At 39.2% G+C, this 19423-nt stretch overlaps 2 protein-coding genes across 2 annotated transcripts; one reads left to right on the plus strand and one right to left on the minus strand.

The window, feature by feature from the left end:
* Positions 1–1295: 1295 nt before the first annotated feature.
* Positions 1296–15575, minus strand: nhlrc2 (NHL repeat containing 2). Its single transcript, XM_088439950.1, has 12 exons — positions 15406–15575; positions 14750–14902; positions 11767–11816; positions 10514–10919; positions 8728–8849; positions 8529–8658; positions 7718–7811; positions 7412–7643; positions 5803–5925; positions 4910–5119; positions 4623–4836; positions 1296–3359 (listed from the first exon to the last, which is right to left on the minus strand). Exons 1-12 carry the CDS (start codon positions 15566–15568, stop codon positions 3103–3105), a joined length of 2154 nt encoding a protein of 717 aa, XP_088296076.1. The 5' UTR covers positions 15569–15575; the 3' UTR covers positions 1296–3102.
* Positions 15576–15822: 247 nt separating this feature from the next.
* On the plus strand, positions 15823–19377 carry dclre1a (DNA cross-link repair 1A (PSO2 homolog, S. cerevisiae)). Its single transcript, XM_088439242.1, has 9 exons — positions 15823–16383; positions 16576–17520; positions 17580–17713; positions 17791–17909; positions 18162–18305; positions 18373–18518; positions 18594–18748; positions 18824–18965; positions 19051–19377. Exons 1-9 carry the CDS (start codon positions 16035–16037, stop codon positions 19203–19205), a joined length of 2289 nt encoding a protein of 762 aa, XP_088295368.1. The 5' UTR covers positions 15823–16034; the 3' UTR covers positions 19206–19377.
* Positions 19378–19423: the final 46 nt, after the last annotated feature.

Here is a 19423-nt window from a genome sequence, read left to right on the forward strand (position 1 = left end):
ATATTGTACATAAAAATGTTATTTTTTTTTATCCTTGTCTTGAACTATAAACAAATTCTATGTCATCTAATGTAATACTACAAGGGTAGGCAAAGGTTTGTGCATGTACGTTTTTTCTTAAAATAATAGCTTTGAGGCAAATTTTAAAAGCCTGCCTGACCTTTCAACACACTGCTGCTCTTATTCTGAGCAGGGAAGCGATGCAGAAAAAAAAAAAAGTCAGCATTATCCAAAGGATTAAATCAAAATACATACATATAAACATAACTTGTATAAATATATAGGAATGCATATGTGTATAATATATATATATATATATATATATATATATATATATATATATATATATATATATATATATATATATATATATATATATGTTATATATGTTAATAAATATATCAACATTTGTATTCTACAGGAAAAGAACCATCTTGAATAATCAGAGCTATGACAACAGCCTTTGAGACAAAAAAAAAGATTTGGTGACTTTGCATAAATTCCAAGATTCCGCTCAAGTAAAATATCTGTTAAAAGCTACTTTGAAAATTGTTGTAAAATGTAATTTATTTTGGAAAATGTTGCAATTAGTTTAATGTGTCTATATAGATAAATGTAGCTATTGAAAGAAAAGTTTTAGGCATGTAATCTATTTTCTTTAAAGGGACAATGTGTAAGATTTAGACAAGTTTTTCGTTAAAAAGGAATAAATTAGATGATTATAAATGTCAAAAACTTGCAAATGAATGTGTTCATAATGACCAATGTATGTTTCCAATATAATCGTAGGTCTAGTTATTCTTAAATAATATTACATGGGGGGGTGGCACTCCTCCAGAGGCTGCCATGTTTGTTATAGCTACGGACAAAGGTAAATGCAGCACCTCCTGCTGTCCGTAATGAAAAACTGTCTAAATCTTACACATTGTCCCTTTAAGTTGTTTTGCGAGACAGAGTTCTTCCATATCGAATCTCTCAGGAGGCAAAGGCACCACCGTTCCGGCTGCCTGTGTGCTTGCGTCACACAAAAGATAAATGCTTCGGTCAGAGGGCGTGTTGTCCCCCATGAGACCATCACTGTGATTAGGACAAATTGAATAGCATGAAAATTTCACTGAGTTTGTGCTTGTTTTTGGGGGAGGGGGCGGAGGGGTTCCAGCCCAGAAACCCATTGTAAGCCCATCTCAGTGATCTAACCCCACCCAGGAATGATGTTACTACCCATGTCTCACAATATTAGACGAGCAACAGGTCCCTAACTGGCCAGCATTGACAAATAAGAAACAAACAAGAGCTTCGTGAGAAGAATGGATAAAAATACTTTATTTCTTTTCCATCTTTAAAGTGCAGCATTGAGATGTAGACAACTTGACAAAGTTAACTGAGAGGATCCCCCTCCCTTCCGAAAAAAAAGAAAGAAAGAAATGCAAAATTCAATCGCGAAAATTCCTTTGCATATTTATTGCCAAGAATTTTTGAGGCACTTTAAGGCCAGGTGGCTTGTGACATTTTGTTCCCTTTGCTTTTTTGTTTATCTTTTTACACGTTTATTCATGCCTGCTCTTTGGTATCAGCACTTTGGAAAAAAAAAATGTTAGTTTTGGTGCTGACTCAAGAACAGTCGATATGTAAAACATTCCAAACTGTAATGTTCGTGATGAAAGCTAACACAAACTAATCGGTTTATCCACACTTCTGAAGAGTAACGTTAGCTGGGATTTCTACATTATTGCGACATGTAATATTAGCTCAAATGCTAACACGAACTGGTTTGTACACAAATTTGAACAGTAAAGTTAGCGCTGATGCTACTTCAAACCAATTTACAGTATTTGGACACAGTTCTAAACAAGTTAACAACCATGAACAGTAGCATTGGCTGTGGATGCTAAACATGGAGTATTCGATTTGTTCTATTAGAAGCCAGTGTGACATAACCATGATTTTGAAATTGTTTTTCCCTGTTCAATTTTGGCAGTTTCAGGTTTCATTTCACTTAATTCTTGCAAAATGCCCTTGCATAAATAAAACCTTGTGTTCATATTTCAAGTGGCAGCTCTGGTTCAAGGAGTGTTAGCGCTTTGATTTGTAACCATAAACGTCCATTACAACAGTGATGTAACAGAGTGCTTTTAGAGTGGTCTCTGCAGCATATGAAAATCTGATTTAAAAGAGTCCCACTTTTTACTCAAATGGACCACGCGGTCAAAAAGCATCTTCATCTCATCCGTCAGATGACCGACGAAAACCCGAGCAGACGTTTTAGTTCTGAAGCTCAGAACTAAAAGCTTATATCATTCAGTGAGATTTTCATTTGCATTTGAATTATGTAAATATAGAAAACAGTCAAGTGCAAAAATCCGGTCAACTTTTGATGCGTTGTTTAACAATACCATAATAACAAAATAAATACCACCCAGATGAGCTAAGCCTCATTAAAGCAGTGGCAATGAAAAGTCTACATACCCTTTTTAAATGCTATGATTTATGATATACAAAAAAAAAAAAAAAAAAAATTCCACCATTAAAGTAACCTTTACCTTAACGAGTTATGGACAAATGAAGCTTCAGTAAGCACGTTTATTTTTTTGTCTAATCAAGATGACATTCTTGATTCAAAGAGGCAAGGAGATTTTATACAATATTTCCACTGACCTCGTGTTTATTTTCAAACTAAGAGTGCCTTCTAGAGGAGTAGAAAAAAAAAATCAAAGATGCTTCATGAAGCTTCATTTTTCCATCATACAATTTCCATACAACCCAAATGAAAACTAAAATATTGTGAGATGTGTTGTTCAGATTTAACCAAATTCAGTCTCATGTAAAATGTGAGTCAGCAAACAGATGCCACCATTTAAGGGACCGATTATTAACCCCCCAAATATGTTCAGATTTTCGAGCAGGATTTTCATGACAGCCAACAACTTTTGATGCCTATAGACATCAATGGTAGTGAATGAGTTAATTTTCTCCACGCTCGACAGTATAAAATGGTACATTTCAAAAGACCATTCCTTTTATGTCTTAACAATAACAAGACTGCGGTTACTTATTCAAACACTGGTATAGTTAATTTATGGCTCTCAGAATTATTTTTTTCTTTTATAGGGAATGTGTCAAAGTCACATTGACCTCCCCCGTGGCTGGAATGTCACTTAGCTGGAGAGGCTGGTAGAAAGCCGCCGCCCTCATGGTGCAGGCCGCCCCCGCCGCCATGCAGAAGTATAGCCAGATGCTCAGTGTGAGGCCTGCACGTTGTTTTTTCAGTACCTCTGGGAGTTTGGCTGAGACGCGCAGCGGCTTTGACAGATCCGTGATTGGGCCGGTGAGCACCTGAGCATCTAGTAGCCACTCGTCACCTACAGGGTGAAAAAAAAAAAAGACCTAATTTGGAGAGATAACATGACACAAAAAAAAAAAAGAATCTGATTGGCCTCATTGAATCAGGAAGTGACTAGTAGATTGAGAGGCGCTAATTCTTCCGTTGATTAATGACTCCGATTTCTCGGACAGGGATCCCAGGAGAGATGCGACTAAAACGCCACCATTTATTCCTGGTATGGACTCCAAACTGCACACATTGAAATAGTCGCTACTGGCTGATTGGATCAGCTTTAGTCTAGACCGACTCAGGGATCATGTAACATAGCCTGGTTGCTAATTATGTGTAGCAAGTGGCTGCGCTCTTATCGAGTTGAAGAATAGCGGCGTGCTGCTGATACTGCCGACGAGCGAGGGAGCTGCTTGACTTGGAATAATGGAGAAAGTTTTAAATTTACTTTGTTGCACATCAACCAATGAAATATAGACATATTTGGGTAAATTATTTCAAAAAATTATTTTGAGATGGGCAAGGTTAACTTCAATTAAAAAAAGACAACCATGAATTAAAAAAGCTTGTAAAAGACAAATTCTTTTTTGTTTTTTGTTTGCTTAATACACTTGAGGAGGAAAAAAAAAAAAAGATTACCCTAACGGTGTTTCTCAAATTGGATAGATAAAAGCATTTGAGGAGGCGCGTGACCGGAAGAGTTCCTTTTTCTTGAGAAATTAAGAGCAAATAAATTGGAACATAAAGCAACACATAGCTATACAGTTTACAAATGTTATTATTTTTTTAAGGTCGGAGGCAATGTTCTGGGAAGTGAGCCAAAAAAAATGCCCCTCATAATAGTTTATATATATATATATATATATATATATATATATATATATATATATAGTACATCTTGGTATACTTGTGCAGTGGAAATGAAATACATTTCTCTAGCCTCTTTGAAGCAAGCCTGCTGTCAAGTGAAGTAAAAAATAACTGTTGCGTGACATGAAGCGTCGTTTGTACATCACTTACAGAGGGCACAGTTTTATGTCCTTTTTTTTTTTAATCCCAAAATGCTTTGCGATGGCTTTGCGATGGCTTGAAAATCAGTTCACTAACTAACTCGTTCGCCACCATTGACAGTTAGAGACGTCAAAGATGTAGTTTTACTGGACAGGCAGTGAATGAGTTGATTTATTCACCGCTCTGAGAGGTGAAAATCACTACTTCATTTTAACAAGGCACGCAGAGTGTAAATTAATATTCTGAATAATCCTCAGAATGGAGGCAAAACGCTTCTCACCTTCGGCCGAGAGGGTCCAGCAGCTCGGCGCCTCGTCAGTGAGTTTGGCTCCGTCTGGAAGTGACAATGCGAGAGACAGGACTACGGTCTGTCCGGCACAAACAGACACAGGCGGCATGTCCATCCTGACGGCCCCTCGAGGCATCTTGGGGGTTTTGGTGGGAGCCTTCGCTTTGGCATCAGTCAAGTCTGTACAGTCTGAGGAAATAACAAACTAGAGGAGGATGGAAAATGTTAAAGTCACTTATGGCAGGCGATGCCCGTTGAAACATTGCAAAGCTTCTTACCAGTGAAACGGTTTTCGAGTGGAGGTCCAGTACTTTGACTTGGTGGTTGTTTGTGTCGGCTACATAGAGGAGCTTGCCACTGGCGCCCGCGCAGATTCCGCCGGGCTCGTTGAAACGGGACGCGGCGAAATCAGGACCCGCAATGTCGCCCGCTTCTCCTGTGCCCGCCAGAGTGCTACATTGTTTTGACTTGGGGTCCACCACTTTAATCTGTAGACATAGATAAAATACTCATTTAGCGATTTTACAGCAGCAAAAACTTCATTTGTATTTTATTATTAATTTATATATTTTATTATTATATTTGCGTGCCATCACAACTTTAATTCTTTTCCCAAATACAGGTGTGTGTTTGTGTGTGTATATATATATATATATATATATATATATATATATATATATATATATATATATATATATATATATATATATATATATACACACACACACACACACACACACACACACACACACACACACACATACATACATACATACATACATACATACATACATACACACACGCAGACACACACACATATACAGTATTTATATGTATAACCCATTAGCTCATCAACAGGCTCTGCTGGATCCTAATCATTTGAATCAGGTGTGTGAGAGAAAAAACTGGAAAACATGCAGGACACCAGCCCTCGAGGACCAAATTGCCCACGGTAATTATTGCAAGTAAGTATCCGAGAAAACTCGGCTTACGTGGTTGATTTATAGACAAAATATTCATTTTACTGCTGCATGAGTGGACTACCCCTTTAAAATGAGTCTTATAACCATTGCAGTGTATAACCTTTCGTTTTCAATCTCACCTACGGGACATTATGTAAAAGGCCCAAGAGGAAAATCAAAAAAAGGTTTCATCATATAAACAGCATGACCTTGTGATTGTAGGAGTCGGCCACGTAGAGCAAGTTTTGCTGCGGGGACCATGCCACTCCGAGCGGATGCTGCAGTTTGGCGTCCACGCCTTTTCCGTCCACGTCCCCAAAAGCAAAGAGGTTCTGGTTCAAATGAGGTAAAAAGAGTGTCGGGTGACAAAATGTGACATTTCCATTCATCGAGGTCTTACTCAGCTCAATTGAACAGCAGAGTTATTGTAAAACGAATACACGTAAAATAATCATTCACAACCACTCAGCCTCATCATGTGCTCTGCCGGAAATTATATAATTTCATATTATAATAATACTATAAAAAATATAAATATAATAAAAAATAATACTACAAATAATATATCTTTGTTCATCAATCTATCTATGCCCACAGACTTACCAACAGGCTTAACTATTAAATGCTCTTCCACATTTGAAGGCAGAATAAATTTCCCTTTCAGTAAATACAATAAACAATAACAGCTTAAAAAAAAAAAAAGAAGCCATTCATTGCATTTCACAAATAAAAAAATAATTCAACAGGCTTGTCAACAGCAGATAAACTTGCACAAAGCACTACAGTTTGCTGAACGGATGTGAAGTGATCGTTTTCCAATTACGATTCCCAGATTCGTAGAAAAGTTATATTAAAGGGTCAAAAGGGTAAAAAAACAAACAAAAAAAACAAAACAAAAACAAAAAAAACACGGAAGACACCCCAAGCCATCAGAGTGTTAAATAGATACCATATCTCTCCTTGGGGATTATTACATAACTCGAAAAAGCAATTTTGGGAACAATAGCATGCGAAGGCTGAGAGGCAGTGTTAAAAATCGTGGAAGGATTTGGAATCAAATCAAAACATGAGGAATCACACAATGAGTTAAACTTGTTGCATTTGGAATGATTTGAAGTAATCACCAAAAATGTGGAAATTAGTCAAGAATATGTAGAAAGTTTCAAGTTTTGGATCTAAATATAAAGCGAATAAAGAAAGTTTAGGGATAAAAAGAAACAAAATAATATTTTTTGAGGGTATTTTAATTGTCAATATGGTACATTTTTGGTAAGTTAAAATTTTTGGCATTAGAGGGACCTGAACAGCAGGAAGTTGGAATGGTTGAAAATGGTGAAAAAAATGTCTAAATAAGACAAAAAGAGAAACAAATAGTATTTTTTGTGGAATTGTGGTAATGTTACATTTTTGGGTTGTAGGAATTTCTGTTATTGTTAAGAATAAACTGCAGTTTGGAATGGATTGAATTGGCCAAAAATGCCAAAATCAAAGTTTTTTTTTTTTTTCATAATTTTCTGGCTATTTTAATGAAGAAAATGTTTACTTGGTGAGTGGGAATTTTTGTGATGCTGACAGTCCATCCCAAGATGAAATGAATGAGTAGTAAATTTTGGATTTCAAATTGGAATGATGTAAATGTGTAATATTGAATGTGCCACTGGAAATGTATATCGAGATTTTAGGTGAAAAATATGGATTACTGGGAAATCCATGAAGATTTCAGAACAAGAAAAATGGATGCACACCTATTTTGAAATTTTTGAATGTCTTGTGATGCCAAAAAGGTGGGGGGGGACACAAAAAATTGAATTCACTAACCATGGGGTCTCTTTCGCCACCAACCAGGAGCTTGACAGCGCCGTCCTTCAGCGCCAGCGTGCGCACGGTGCTGCTTTCGCTGTCAGCCACGAAAAGGCAGTTCCACGGTTTCTCGGGGGCTGCCGCCAGGCCCGAGGGCTGGGCGAAGGCCGCCTTGTGCGGGTAAGAGTTGTTGCGGTTCTCCTCGTTGCCGCTGCCAGCCCATCGCACGCATGTACCTGCCTTGGACTCACTGTGGACATTTTTTTTTAAGGGGGGGGGGTTGCAATTTTGCAATTTCAATTGTTTAGGAAAAGCATGGCTCACCTTCCTTTGGGCAGTTTGCCATCTGCGAGGAACAAAGCCCAAATCTGATGGGTTCCCGCCATGGCCACCCACAGCACATTGTCCTCCACGCCTCCTACACACAGACACACATGTAAGACAAGGACACACAGGTCACTGTCTGGAATCTTTAAAAAAAAAAAAAAAAAAACTTGCCTCAGAGCATTAATGACACTTAGTCCAAAATCAGAAGTAAATGTATTTTAACTAACCTTAAGTAATTGATTACTTTAGTTGAACATGACCTAAAGTAATGAACTATTTTAGTACTTTTAGTCCCTCAGGTAATCAAATACCTTGGTAATTGAGTACTTTAGTAATTAATTTATTTCTCAGTTCTTCCTAAGTCACCAGCCATTTTTAGAACATCCTTTGAGCCAAACAAAACAGAATATAAGCACTTGGTATTGAAAGTCTGGACTCTTAAAATTGTCTTTAGAATGAACTAAGGAAAAGAAATCGGTTTGAAAAATGTTAGTAAAAAAATGGTGAAACTAAATCTAAATTAAATAGCCCCAATTTCATGTTGTTAGGACAATTTAAAATAAAGATTGCTCCTTGATGTTCATATTGTTCTGTCAGCCAAGGAGGACGTGGGCCTATATGCGGTTCTGATCTTAATATCCAGTATCCCATCTGCTCTACTTTGACCTACAAGGCTGCCCTATATTAAAGAGCAATCTCACACAATTCCCTTTGGATTATTTTGGGTTTTGCCAGTATAAATAGGCACTGAAGTTCAAGGCAATTAGGTTTTAATAGCCGACGCTCAAATTTGGGTGCCAAAACTCACCGGCTGAGCCAAGCGCCACATCCCAGGGAGAGCTGATCGCCTGCTGAGCTCCCATGGCGCCGCCGGATTTGTCCGTACCTTGGATGCCAAGGCCGGCAAGTGTGCTCACCCGCCCTTCCAAAAGCTCGATCTGCGTTAAGGGACGTGCCCGTGTCAATTGGGCGAGAGAGCGGATTCTTTAGAAAAAAGAAAATTTAACCTTTCGGATCAGGTGGTTCTCTGTGTCCGCAACGTAGACCACGTCCCCCTTCATGGCCACGCCTTGAGGGGAGTTGAAGGAGGCTTCTGAGAAGGAGCCATCCCGTCTTCCACTTTCAGGACCTGCAGACAAAAAATAAATAAATAAATAAAAAGTCACTTTTTAATTATTAGTTCTGCAATATCAGTAAACAGAATCTGTGCTCACTTTTTAATTATTAGTTCTGCAATATCAGGAAACAAAATCTGTGCTCAAAGTACACAAATATTAACAAGAAAATAAATAAAACATATTTTATTTACCAATGTTAATATATTACTAACTTAAAAAAAATTACATATGCATACATGTGCCACTAAGTATAAGTATAATACTTATACTCCACACATATGTATTAAAAATATAGTAACAATATACATGAATTCTAATTTCAGTTCACTGCGCATATATATATATATATATATATATATATATATATATATATATATATATATATATATATATATATATATATATATATATATATATATATATATATATTTATTTATTTATTAAATAAGTACCAGGCAATGAATGTCTTGATTCTGAAAATACATGCAGATGTTCAGGAATTAATTGGAAAATGGGAAATTGGGAAAAAATTAAACACAAAAATTAACACAAGCACCATTAGAGGACTCTTGAGAACCTAAACGCTCGGTGAGGCAGCGGAAGGCATGAAGTGGAACACATGTGAGTTCATGTCCAAATAACTTGCTCGCCAAAGGCCAAAAAGTAGAACTCCAGCATGTATTTGGAGAGCCCAAAGCAAACAGCAGCCACCAAATGAGATCAGCTGACAGAAATAAAAGTCCCACTGGGCATTTTTGTCCCCATGATGGAGGTCGGTGCCAGTTCCCAGTGTGCGCATCGTCCTGGACGCTGCCAACTTTTACGTTGGCCTGGGAACAGCAGTGGCCGCCATGTGGCTCCTCAGAGGCTTTTTTTGAAGCATGGGAATGAGCTAAAAATATCCCAAAGTGCTGTTTCCTCCCCTAATGGTCACAGTTGAGGGTGTTAAATAATGGCACTTTATAGAAAGGTATGAGCTGGTCATGGGAAAATGAAGCTTCGTGAGGCACCTGTGTTATTTTATACTCTTCTTGACTACTAGACTACAAGCACAGTGCAAATGTGTTGAAGTCATGTGCTTCTTTGAACAAAGAGTGCCATCTTGAGGAGTCCAAAAATATCACAAGTGCATCATGAAGCTTCGTTTGTTCATCACTAGTAGAGCTAAGCAAAACCGCATTACATTTAGGTGTGACTCCGGATTATTGTTGGATAATACACAATTCACTACCATTCAAAAGTTTTGGATTGCTTAATTTTTTTTAACCCTCCTGCGGGTCAATCTAATCCTAAAATGGCATTTGTGTGTGTCTTCTTTTTTAAATTATTATGATTTAAATTATTATTTATTATTATGAAATTATTATTATTATAGTTAGCAGGATTACACAAGAAAAAAATTCTTAAACTTTTGGATATCACACGAGTCCAGGTCAGATTGACGTATGATGTTACTACTAATCCAGAGAAACAAATGTAACACCTGGGTATAAATTAAATATTACCTTTATTACTTTGTGGGAATAAAAAGCATTCAGTAATTCCTGGCAGGCCCAGAAAAAAAAACCTTTGACCTCTATAGCCATCAAAGGCAGTGAATGAATTTCAACAAAATCTTAATTGTATTTCTGATTAATTTATCACATGTATTACGAAAGGAAGTAAGGTACGTTACCGCCGACGGTGTGCAACAGTTGACCAGTAGAGGACACCACTAGAATCCTGTGATGTCCCGTGTCGGCGATAGCCAGCCTGTCGCTAACGTGGTCCGCACAGATCTTCCCGGGAAAAGACAGAATGCTTGGAGGGAGGGAGTCTCGGTAGAGCTTGACGCCCACCGGGTGCTCCCGCAGCAGGTTCTTCTCCCGGTAGTAACGAAGGCTGACATCGGCGAAAAGTGTCAACCTGTCGCGGTGGCCCTCGCCCACCAATGAAAAAAGCAGGTTGCCACGCGGGCCCACAAGCACCAGGGTAGGCCAGCAGGAAACCTCCAGCTGGTGCCAGAGACTCGCCTCGCCATCGTTCACCACCGGGTGGCGGATGTCGTAGCGCAGTACGGCGCTGCGAACGTTGTCCAGAACCTTGGAACGACACACAGTGCTGAGTAGTGTAACATTGGTCAACAATTTTGAGTTTTTTTTTTAATGAGATTGCAACTTAACTTCTGTTATGTTTTGGTTTTATTTGCACTCATTCAAAACCTGCCCATATTTTGGAGGTTTTGAAATAGATGAACGTGACGGCATTTCAGGGGGTATGTGAGATCTTAAAATGTATTAAAGAATTCAAAAATCATTTAAAAAAATGTATTGATGAAAATGTTTCAAGAAAATGTGATGTAAATTCATAAAAACAATTTTACAGTCGGTGAGCTAGTCAAACTGTCAGAGTAGCGTCACCTGTCAATCACTTAAGTTAACGACTTTTTTCGAACAGATATAGTCCTGGGTAAACTTTACTGAATGTTGATTTTTTTTTTTTTAAGCAAAAATGCCTTGCGCTAGTTTGTGTGTACGAGGCTGAAAAAAATATTTCACAAGGGAACATCACTGAAAAAAAATTGAGAACCACAGTTCAAGAAATAAATTATAACATTGTAAAACCTTAGATTGATCAAATTTAAGCAAAAAAAAAAAAGATTAAAAATAAGCTTTGGGACACAGAGGAACTTTGATTAAAATTTGCTGTTCATCAGTGCAACATAATTGTGAGAAAGTGTGTGTTTTGCTTTTTCCCCCCCTCAGTTTTGCAATGTAATATGTGTTTTTTTTTTCCAAGGTCCTCTTCTTGTGTATTTTTTATTAACAATCATTTGAATACATGCCCGCTGACTGGCTGACAACAAGCCCAGGGTATATGTCTGTAAACCTAATACAATCAGGAATATAATCACCTCTAAAAATCTGTGCATTTTGCAAGTTAAGGTACCTTTTCATTGGGGAATTTGGCTGAATGTACGCCAACAATAACCAGTCCCTCTGCAAAGACAAATATATAAATAAATAAAATACAAAAACCATAATACTGTTAAAGTGTAGGGATTTTTAAGTGCATTACAAACAGCAATGAACTCCCAGCCCATGCATATAATAACAAATGCATATTACATTTTTTCAGAGTCCAGACATTTAATTCAAAGTATTTTTTTTTCAGTTTTATTCAAGAGTGTGACAAAAGGAAGGGTTTAAATATGAAAAAATAAAAGTGCTAAAGTCAATAAAGTACTTAAGTGATAAATTACCTACCTAGTAGAGTAGTAAATCAGTGCTAGATGATGACTTTAGCCCTTAATTACCCGAAGGAATTAATTATTTTAGTAAATTTCTATAATAATTAATTAGTTGAGTACTTCCATTTGGTACCTGCCAATTTTAGACCATTATTTAGCCAGACACTTGAAAAAAATAAATAATAGTATTGAATAAAGTACTATTATCATGTACTATTATGTAGTGCATTACTTTAAAACCAAGGGTAATCTATTACTTTAGTAATTCAGTCAATGACTTTAGCATTTAATTACCTAAAATAACTTATTTCAGGATTTACCAAAATAAATTGATTGAGTGCTTTACCCATTTAGTACAAGTCATTTTTAGACCCTTCTTTAGCAAAACACTTGAAAAAGACAATAAAGTAAGGTAACTACGGTAATGAATTACGTCAATATCTAGAGTTATCACTTTAGTACTGTACTTCAGTATGTAATTGATGACTTTAGTCCTTAATTAATTAAAGTGATTATTTCAGTAATTACCCAAAGTCATTGATTACTTGAGCAAATTATTCAATAAAGTGCCAATAAGGATTATTTATAGTTGCTGTTTACTGGTGTTACATGAATAATAATAATAACAATAATAATAATAATAATAATAATTAAGTACCTGTGCTAGAAATTTAATGTCTGGTCTAATATACACATAAAATTATGTCTTTGAGATTGAATGAGGAAACGGATCTAAGCCTTCCGTTTTTCACCCGAGCGACAACAAATTGCATAACTCTGAGAAGACAAGTTTTGCTTTCATGTCTTCAACGGCCCGCCCTTAAGCACTTCTTGCAACAACTTGGTTGTTGTCAAAGAAAGCATCTCTACCCTGGTTAGAAATTCCGCAAAACGATTTCCCTGAAATCAGCTGATGGTCCCGATGTTACGCAAGCTAATTGCTGTCGAAAACAACATGTTTCCCGGCCTCGTGTTCGGCTCAGCGCGCTGCTTTGAGCGAGAGAAGCCTTAGCCAGCAGATCCCTTGATAGGGCCAACTTTATCTTGCCAAACGCTTTTACCACCATTTACATGCCCGCCATTGATATTTAATTGCTTTGTTGCCTTTTGAAGCAAATTGGATCATTTTTGGTGTGCCAGGCAAGGATTTAAGAGAAGCCAAATATGTTATGCAACATATGTTGCCTGTGTTCATCCTCTGCTAAAGACATATTGCAGTGATGACGGGTAAGTGGGGGCGCTTACTGTGGGAGTGACTGAAGTGGGTGGCTCCCACACCTCATGGAGCACAGAGGCAGACAGAATGTACCCGAAGCCGTGCCAAAGATAAGGCTTGTCTGATAGTGGGTGCCGACTTTATTCCAGTGTGTGCGTGCGTGCGTGCGCTGCAACCAATGTCCGGTTTGGCTGGTAGCTGAATTTCAAGATGAGACATATTTTTAGGTACTCATCCACGCGCTGTGCAGACGACAGCGGACGTGATGGTGGCATAGTGTCACGTAGGGTAAAGCCTACTTGATTAAATAACACTCGGTGATCTAATGACCATGATGTTTGGAGCAATATACTCTTTATTTTTCCAAATAGGGGCAATAAACAAAACTCTCCTTTACTTGGCATCTCCTTTTTATGGTGGTTGCAATTACCTTTACTATGGCATCCCATGTGCACTGTCCATAAAAGTCAATTTAGGTTGATGTAAATATTGTATTATGACAGGTCTTTAGTCTCCTAGCAACAACAAACAAATTACCACAATAAATACTTGCTGTTGCTGGTTTTACATTGTTTCATTAATGTGAGATAGTAAATGTTCGATCTCAAATAAAAAACAAACTTTAAAATGGCACCCAAGTGCATCATTCGCTTAAAAAATAAAATTGTGCCTCAATAAACACCTTATTTCTACCATTACATACATTTACTAATAATACTCCTACTTTGTTCTCATGGGAAAAAAAAATAAATGTCCGACCTCGATAAACATATTTTGGCTATAAGTGGCTATACTTGCCTTCATTTTTGAAATACCATGTATGTAGCCCATTGGAAAGTAAACACCTCGGATTTTTAGGTGATTATGGGTACCTTTGCAAAGGTATCCCAGGTGCATGGTACCACACCTCAAAGAAAAGCCCCACCCCCCCCCTTTTTTTTCATCAATATGCATCAATATGCTTTTTCTACAGAAACCTAAATTTACCTTAACTATGAGATTCCTGGTACCTGGTCTCCTTAAAAAAGTGACTAACATCTCAAATAGATGGCCAGCTGTTTTAGTGGTTGCAGTTGCTTTAAGTTTGGCATCCCAAGTGGTGGTTAAAGTGGTTGCATCAATATTTGCTTTGGCCTCACAAGTGCATCATCCACTTGGGGAAGAACAGCACTTCTTTTGAATTTAAATGTAATCTTTTTCATGTTGCTGGAAATACTTTCACAATTACATCTCAGGTGTGTGATCAACTTGGAAAAATAAACACCAGACCTCAAATAAGTGGCTCCCTCTTTGCCGTGATGATATCCAGACATGCATTTTGGACAAATAAAAGCCTACTACTGTGATGTTTCATGTTGTTGAGGTATCTGCCATTTTACAGACTAGCTAGTTGTTTCTAAGATAACGCATCATATTTTAATATTAATATGTTTGCACTGGAAAATACTGCACAAGCATTACAGTACCTTGGACTGAGTGCCTCTGTTCAAGATGGTGAAGATCCGGCAGGATGTGCATGCAGTTGATGCAGCAATATGTAAAGAAGTCTAGCAACACCACTTTTCCTGTCAGCTCCCCGCTAAAAGACAGCGGGCCCTCCGTGTTCAGCCATTCCAGACCTGCCGCCAATTAATTACAAAGGAATAAAATCATCATTCATAATGCAACGAGGACATCTGCTGAGTCCCACGCAGATTGTTTTATTCTGGTTAGTAGTTACACGGTCGGCTCTAATACGCCATCTATTGGTGAGTTGGGGTACTGTAACACTTCATTAGGTCAACAAATATACATACTCATAATCGCACTTCAAATGTTTAATTTACAACCTTATTCATGTCTTCACATCCTACATATCCTTCCATGGGATCGTAACAATTACCTTTAAACCTTTTTTGAAACTTGACAAAGCGTTGAACGTCAACTAGTGAACATTATCTGTTAATTGGGGTTAGAATGTATCCACTCGAATCTCGATAGGAGACAATCGACTTCTCTCATGAATCCTGGAAGTGAAGCGACAAACATGTCCCGTTTTGTCCGCATAGTCAAACTTTACGCACGGAGAGCTGTAAGTTAAACCAAACGCTGGTGTGAGTGTGTACCAACATTAACAGCTTACCAGTCTCAAATTCGGGCATTTTGAGGTCTTCCCTCTCATCCAGGTCTTTCAGATACTCATAGACAAGCGATTCCATCGATTCCTGTGTCGAGGCGTCATTTAAGGCGCCGTCGAGCACACTTTGAAGAGGAAACAGAGTTGACAAACTGCACCCAGACGCCATGTTTGGAACTCCAGCTACGCCTGTTGGGTAAACTCGTCATGTAGATTCGCGCCGCTGCTTTCGACAAAACGTAAAAATATGAATTAAAATTTGAAATATCACTACTTAGATATTTTTATTATAAAACATAAATGTTCTAATCTCCAGGTTGCTAATCTTGCATAAATATTATATTACGGAGTAAATTGTTGGAAAGTGCGCCTGCGTGTGAAATACCGCGTTTACTCAAATTCAACCTGGTACTGTGGCGGTAAGTGTCTTACGTCAACCCGATTCTATTTTCTACGGGTGCTAATGATACGCCGTTTAAGTAAATTGATTTTTACGACCCACAATTAGCTACCCGTATTATGCTTTACTACCTTCAGATAATTTGTAATGGTAAAAAAGTTAATTATCTTGTTATTACAAGGGCTTGAGGGACGTCGTGTTTTGTGACGCCCGGAAGGCTTCCCTTTTGCCGTAAATGTCCGAGTCTGAAAGCGACGTGTGGGATTATAAACCTCTCGTGAAAAAGAAGAAGAAACCCGAATCGCCTGCTTGTGAAAAAGTGGCCAAGAGAAGATGCACGACGGAGAGAAAGTCACGAAAAACCCAGTATGGTACAAACACTCCAAGTGACGTCCCTGCTAATGTAAACAATGGACAATTTGATGCCTGCTCGTCATCATTTCTAAAGGAGAACAAACATGCAGCCATTGAATCCAAAGAGGACTTTTGTCCCATTTGCCAGATGCCATTCTATATTTTGTTGGGACAGTCGCAAAGATGGCATGTTGCCGAATGCCTGGATACGTCAAGGGACACTTGCAAAGGTATGGATGCATTCTAGGGATGGGGTGAAGTGGCAATATTACGGCCAAAAAACTGATATAAAAAAAGCTTTGGTTTGATCCCATCATCTTGTCGTATTATGTTGAAGTGATGAGGACCTTCATTTGAGAAGACCACAGCCTTTTTTAACTGAAATAAATAGCTTTGTTGTGGTTGTGTTGTCAATCTTCTAGAATGTCCTGATGGTCCCCTGTGCTCGTCGTCCATTCCCACCCACTACAAAAAGTTCAACCACACGGAGTTGGCTCACGCTCGAGCCAACGGCTACGTCGCACCGATCCGCTCACAAGACAGCGAGCTACATATTCCTAACTATAATGCCTCTGGAGACCACACTGAGGAACCGCCCTCGCTCCCACCATCCCAAGCCACAAATGGCCTCCTCCTGCTGCGCTCACCTAGGCCGGACGACATGAAGAAGAAGAAAGGCTGGTCCTCCAGTGGCCGTTCATCTGTTAGCTCCTCGCAGGGAAGCAGGACGGAGACGCCAGCGCCTTGTGACATTTTAACTGAAAACCAAGCTTCTCAAGACTTTGAGGATCTGATATCCTACTCGCCTCTTTCGGAGCTCCCTGCTGAGATAGACACAATTCATAAAGAATCATCTGAAGACTCCATGATTCTCTTCAGTGATGATGAGCCGCTTCCGGATTTGACGGATCACCTTGAAAGCACTGGGAAAGTCTCGCCAGTTGCTGCCGAAAATCTTCATTCCCCCCAGAGGATGGTTTTGGAACGCTTGAAGGAAAGTCTTCCAGCGTCACCTTTTCGACCGTCCCAGTCCTGCATGATGCCTCCTCCCAAAGGTCAGAGCGGGGCAAGTCAAGGTTCTGGACTCAAGCAAACAGACATCGGTGTGTTTTTTGGCCTCAAGGCGTTAAAGGCGGAGAAGAAAGTGGAGGCTTCCGGAAGTGCGGCCAGCGGGGGTTCTTCCAGGAGGAACTGGAAGAGGAACCTGGCTGGAGATGCAGACCAAGGCGGAGAGGATGTTAGTGAACGTGGCAACAAGGTGGAGGTGAAAAAGAGGCAGACTAAAGAGAGGAGAAACAAATGGTGGAATAGAGAAAACGACAATGGAGATGAACAACGACGGTGTCCATTTTATAAAAAGATTCCAGGTATGTTAACTTCTTCTGTGCCTAGTTTCAGTAATAAAAAAAAACATAACTTTACACAGGTACCACGTTCGCCATTGACGCTTTTCGGTACGGTGCCATCGAAGGCATCACCGCCTACTTCCTGACCCATTTCCACTCGGACCACTACGGAGGGCTCACCAGGAAGTTCACATTTCCCATCTACTGTAACAAAGTAAGCCAAGATGGGATGTTTTTTTTGGAGATCAGATGAAATGGCTGAGTTGTGTGTTAATACTTGGGAGTTTTCAGATTACAGGAAACCTGGTGAAGAGCAAGTTGAAGGTGTCCGAGGAGCACGTGCACGTCCTCCCTATGAACACTAAAGTGAACGTGGAGGGAACGCAAGTCATCCTTCTCGATGCCAACCAGTATGTTCAACTTCATTTTTCTTTTCTACTTTCTTCGCCAGCATAGCTGATTTATTCTTCTAATGTTCACCACCTTTTCCTAAACAAGCTTTGCTTCTTTTTTGCTACACTTCATCATTCTTGACTTCATCAGCATAGTTTCTTCTTCTATTGATTTTACGTCATTCTAACTAACTTTTCTCAGGGCAGATGGTATTTGGCAGGTTTTTTATTTAAACTTTTTTTGCGGGCCTAACGACTTGACTTTTTCAGTTGTCCAGGAGCGGCCATGTTGCTCTTCTTCCTTCCAAACGGACAAACCATCCTCCACACGGGCGATTTCCGAGCCGACCCCTCCATGGAGACATATCCGGAGCTACTTGGATGTCGGGTGCACACGCTCTACCTTGACACGACGTATGCAACACTCTCAATGCGCATCCTCGAATGAATAATCAGATTGTTAACCACATGGTCCATTTAGGTATTGCAGCCCCGAGTACACCTTCCCCAGGCAACAGGAAGTCATCAACTTCGCCGCTAGTACCGCCTTTGAGTTGGTGACGCTGCACCCTGGCACTCTCGTGGTGTGTGGATCCTACTCTGTGGGGAAGGAGAAAGTTTTCTTGGGTAAGCCTTTGATGGGGTTTTTATGCAGTTGTTTTCTCACAGGAGCAGGAAATAAATAGTTTTTTGTTTTGATAGCCTTGGCGGAGGTTTTGGGCTCCAAAGTATGCCTCTCCCGGGACAAATACAACACCATGTGCTGTCTTGAGTCGGAGAACATCAAGCGGCATTTAACCACCGACTGGAAGGCGGCGCAGGTTCATGTGCTTCCCATGATGCAACTCAACGTCACAGTAGGAGAACACATGCTTACAAATGATTATTTAGCATGTTTTCCCAGCATTGAAATGGCAATTACGTCTTCACAGAAGCTCCGGGAGCATCTTGGGAGGTTTTCCAGCCAGTATGATCATCTGGTGGCCTTCAAGCCCACTGGCTGGACTTTCAGCCAGCAGATGGCGACGGTGGCAGACATTCAACCGGTTGTCAGTGGCAACGTCTCAATCTATGGTCTGCAGTTTGAATTCTTTTTCTTCTCTTCAATAGTCACAATTTGGTTGAATGATCGCAGCGTTTTTATTTTCGTTATCTCCAGGGATTCCATACAGCGAACACAGCAGCTTTGTGGAGCTGAAGCGTTTCGTTCAGTGGCTGCGACCGCTCAAGATCATCCCCACGGTGAACAATGGCAGCTGGGCCGCCAGAAAGGCCATGGAGAAGCACTTTAGCGAGTGGCTGAGCGGAAACTAAAAATATGTCAATAAAAAATTTATCCAATTAGACTGTCATGGAATAAAACGAGTCAGGAAGCAGATGTGTGTGACAACACTGCAAATGTATTATGTTGCTGCAGTTTTTAATTGTTTTGCACTTGTGTTTTCATGTTCTGTCAAACAATAAATGTTTTTTTTTTAAACAGCTCCATGTTTGCTTTTTGATTTTTTAATTTCTTATTGTTCCTTTTCAAT

The sequence above is a fragment of the Hippichthys cyanospilos genome, chromosome 17 (assembly GCF_059441005.1).
Source record: "Hippichthys cyanospilos isolate Australia breed blue-spotted pipefish chromosome 17, RoL_Hcya_1.0, whole genome shotgun sequence".
Classification (NCBI taxonomy): Eukaryota; Metazoa; Chordata; class Actinopteri; order Syngnathiformes; family Syngnathidae; genus Hippichthys; species Hippichthys cyanospilos.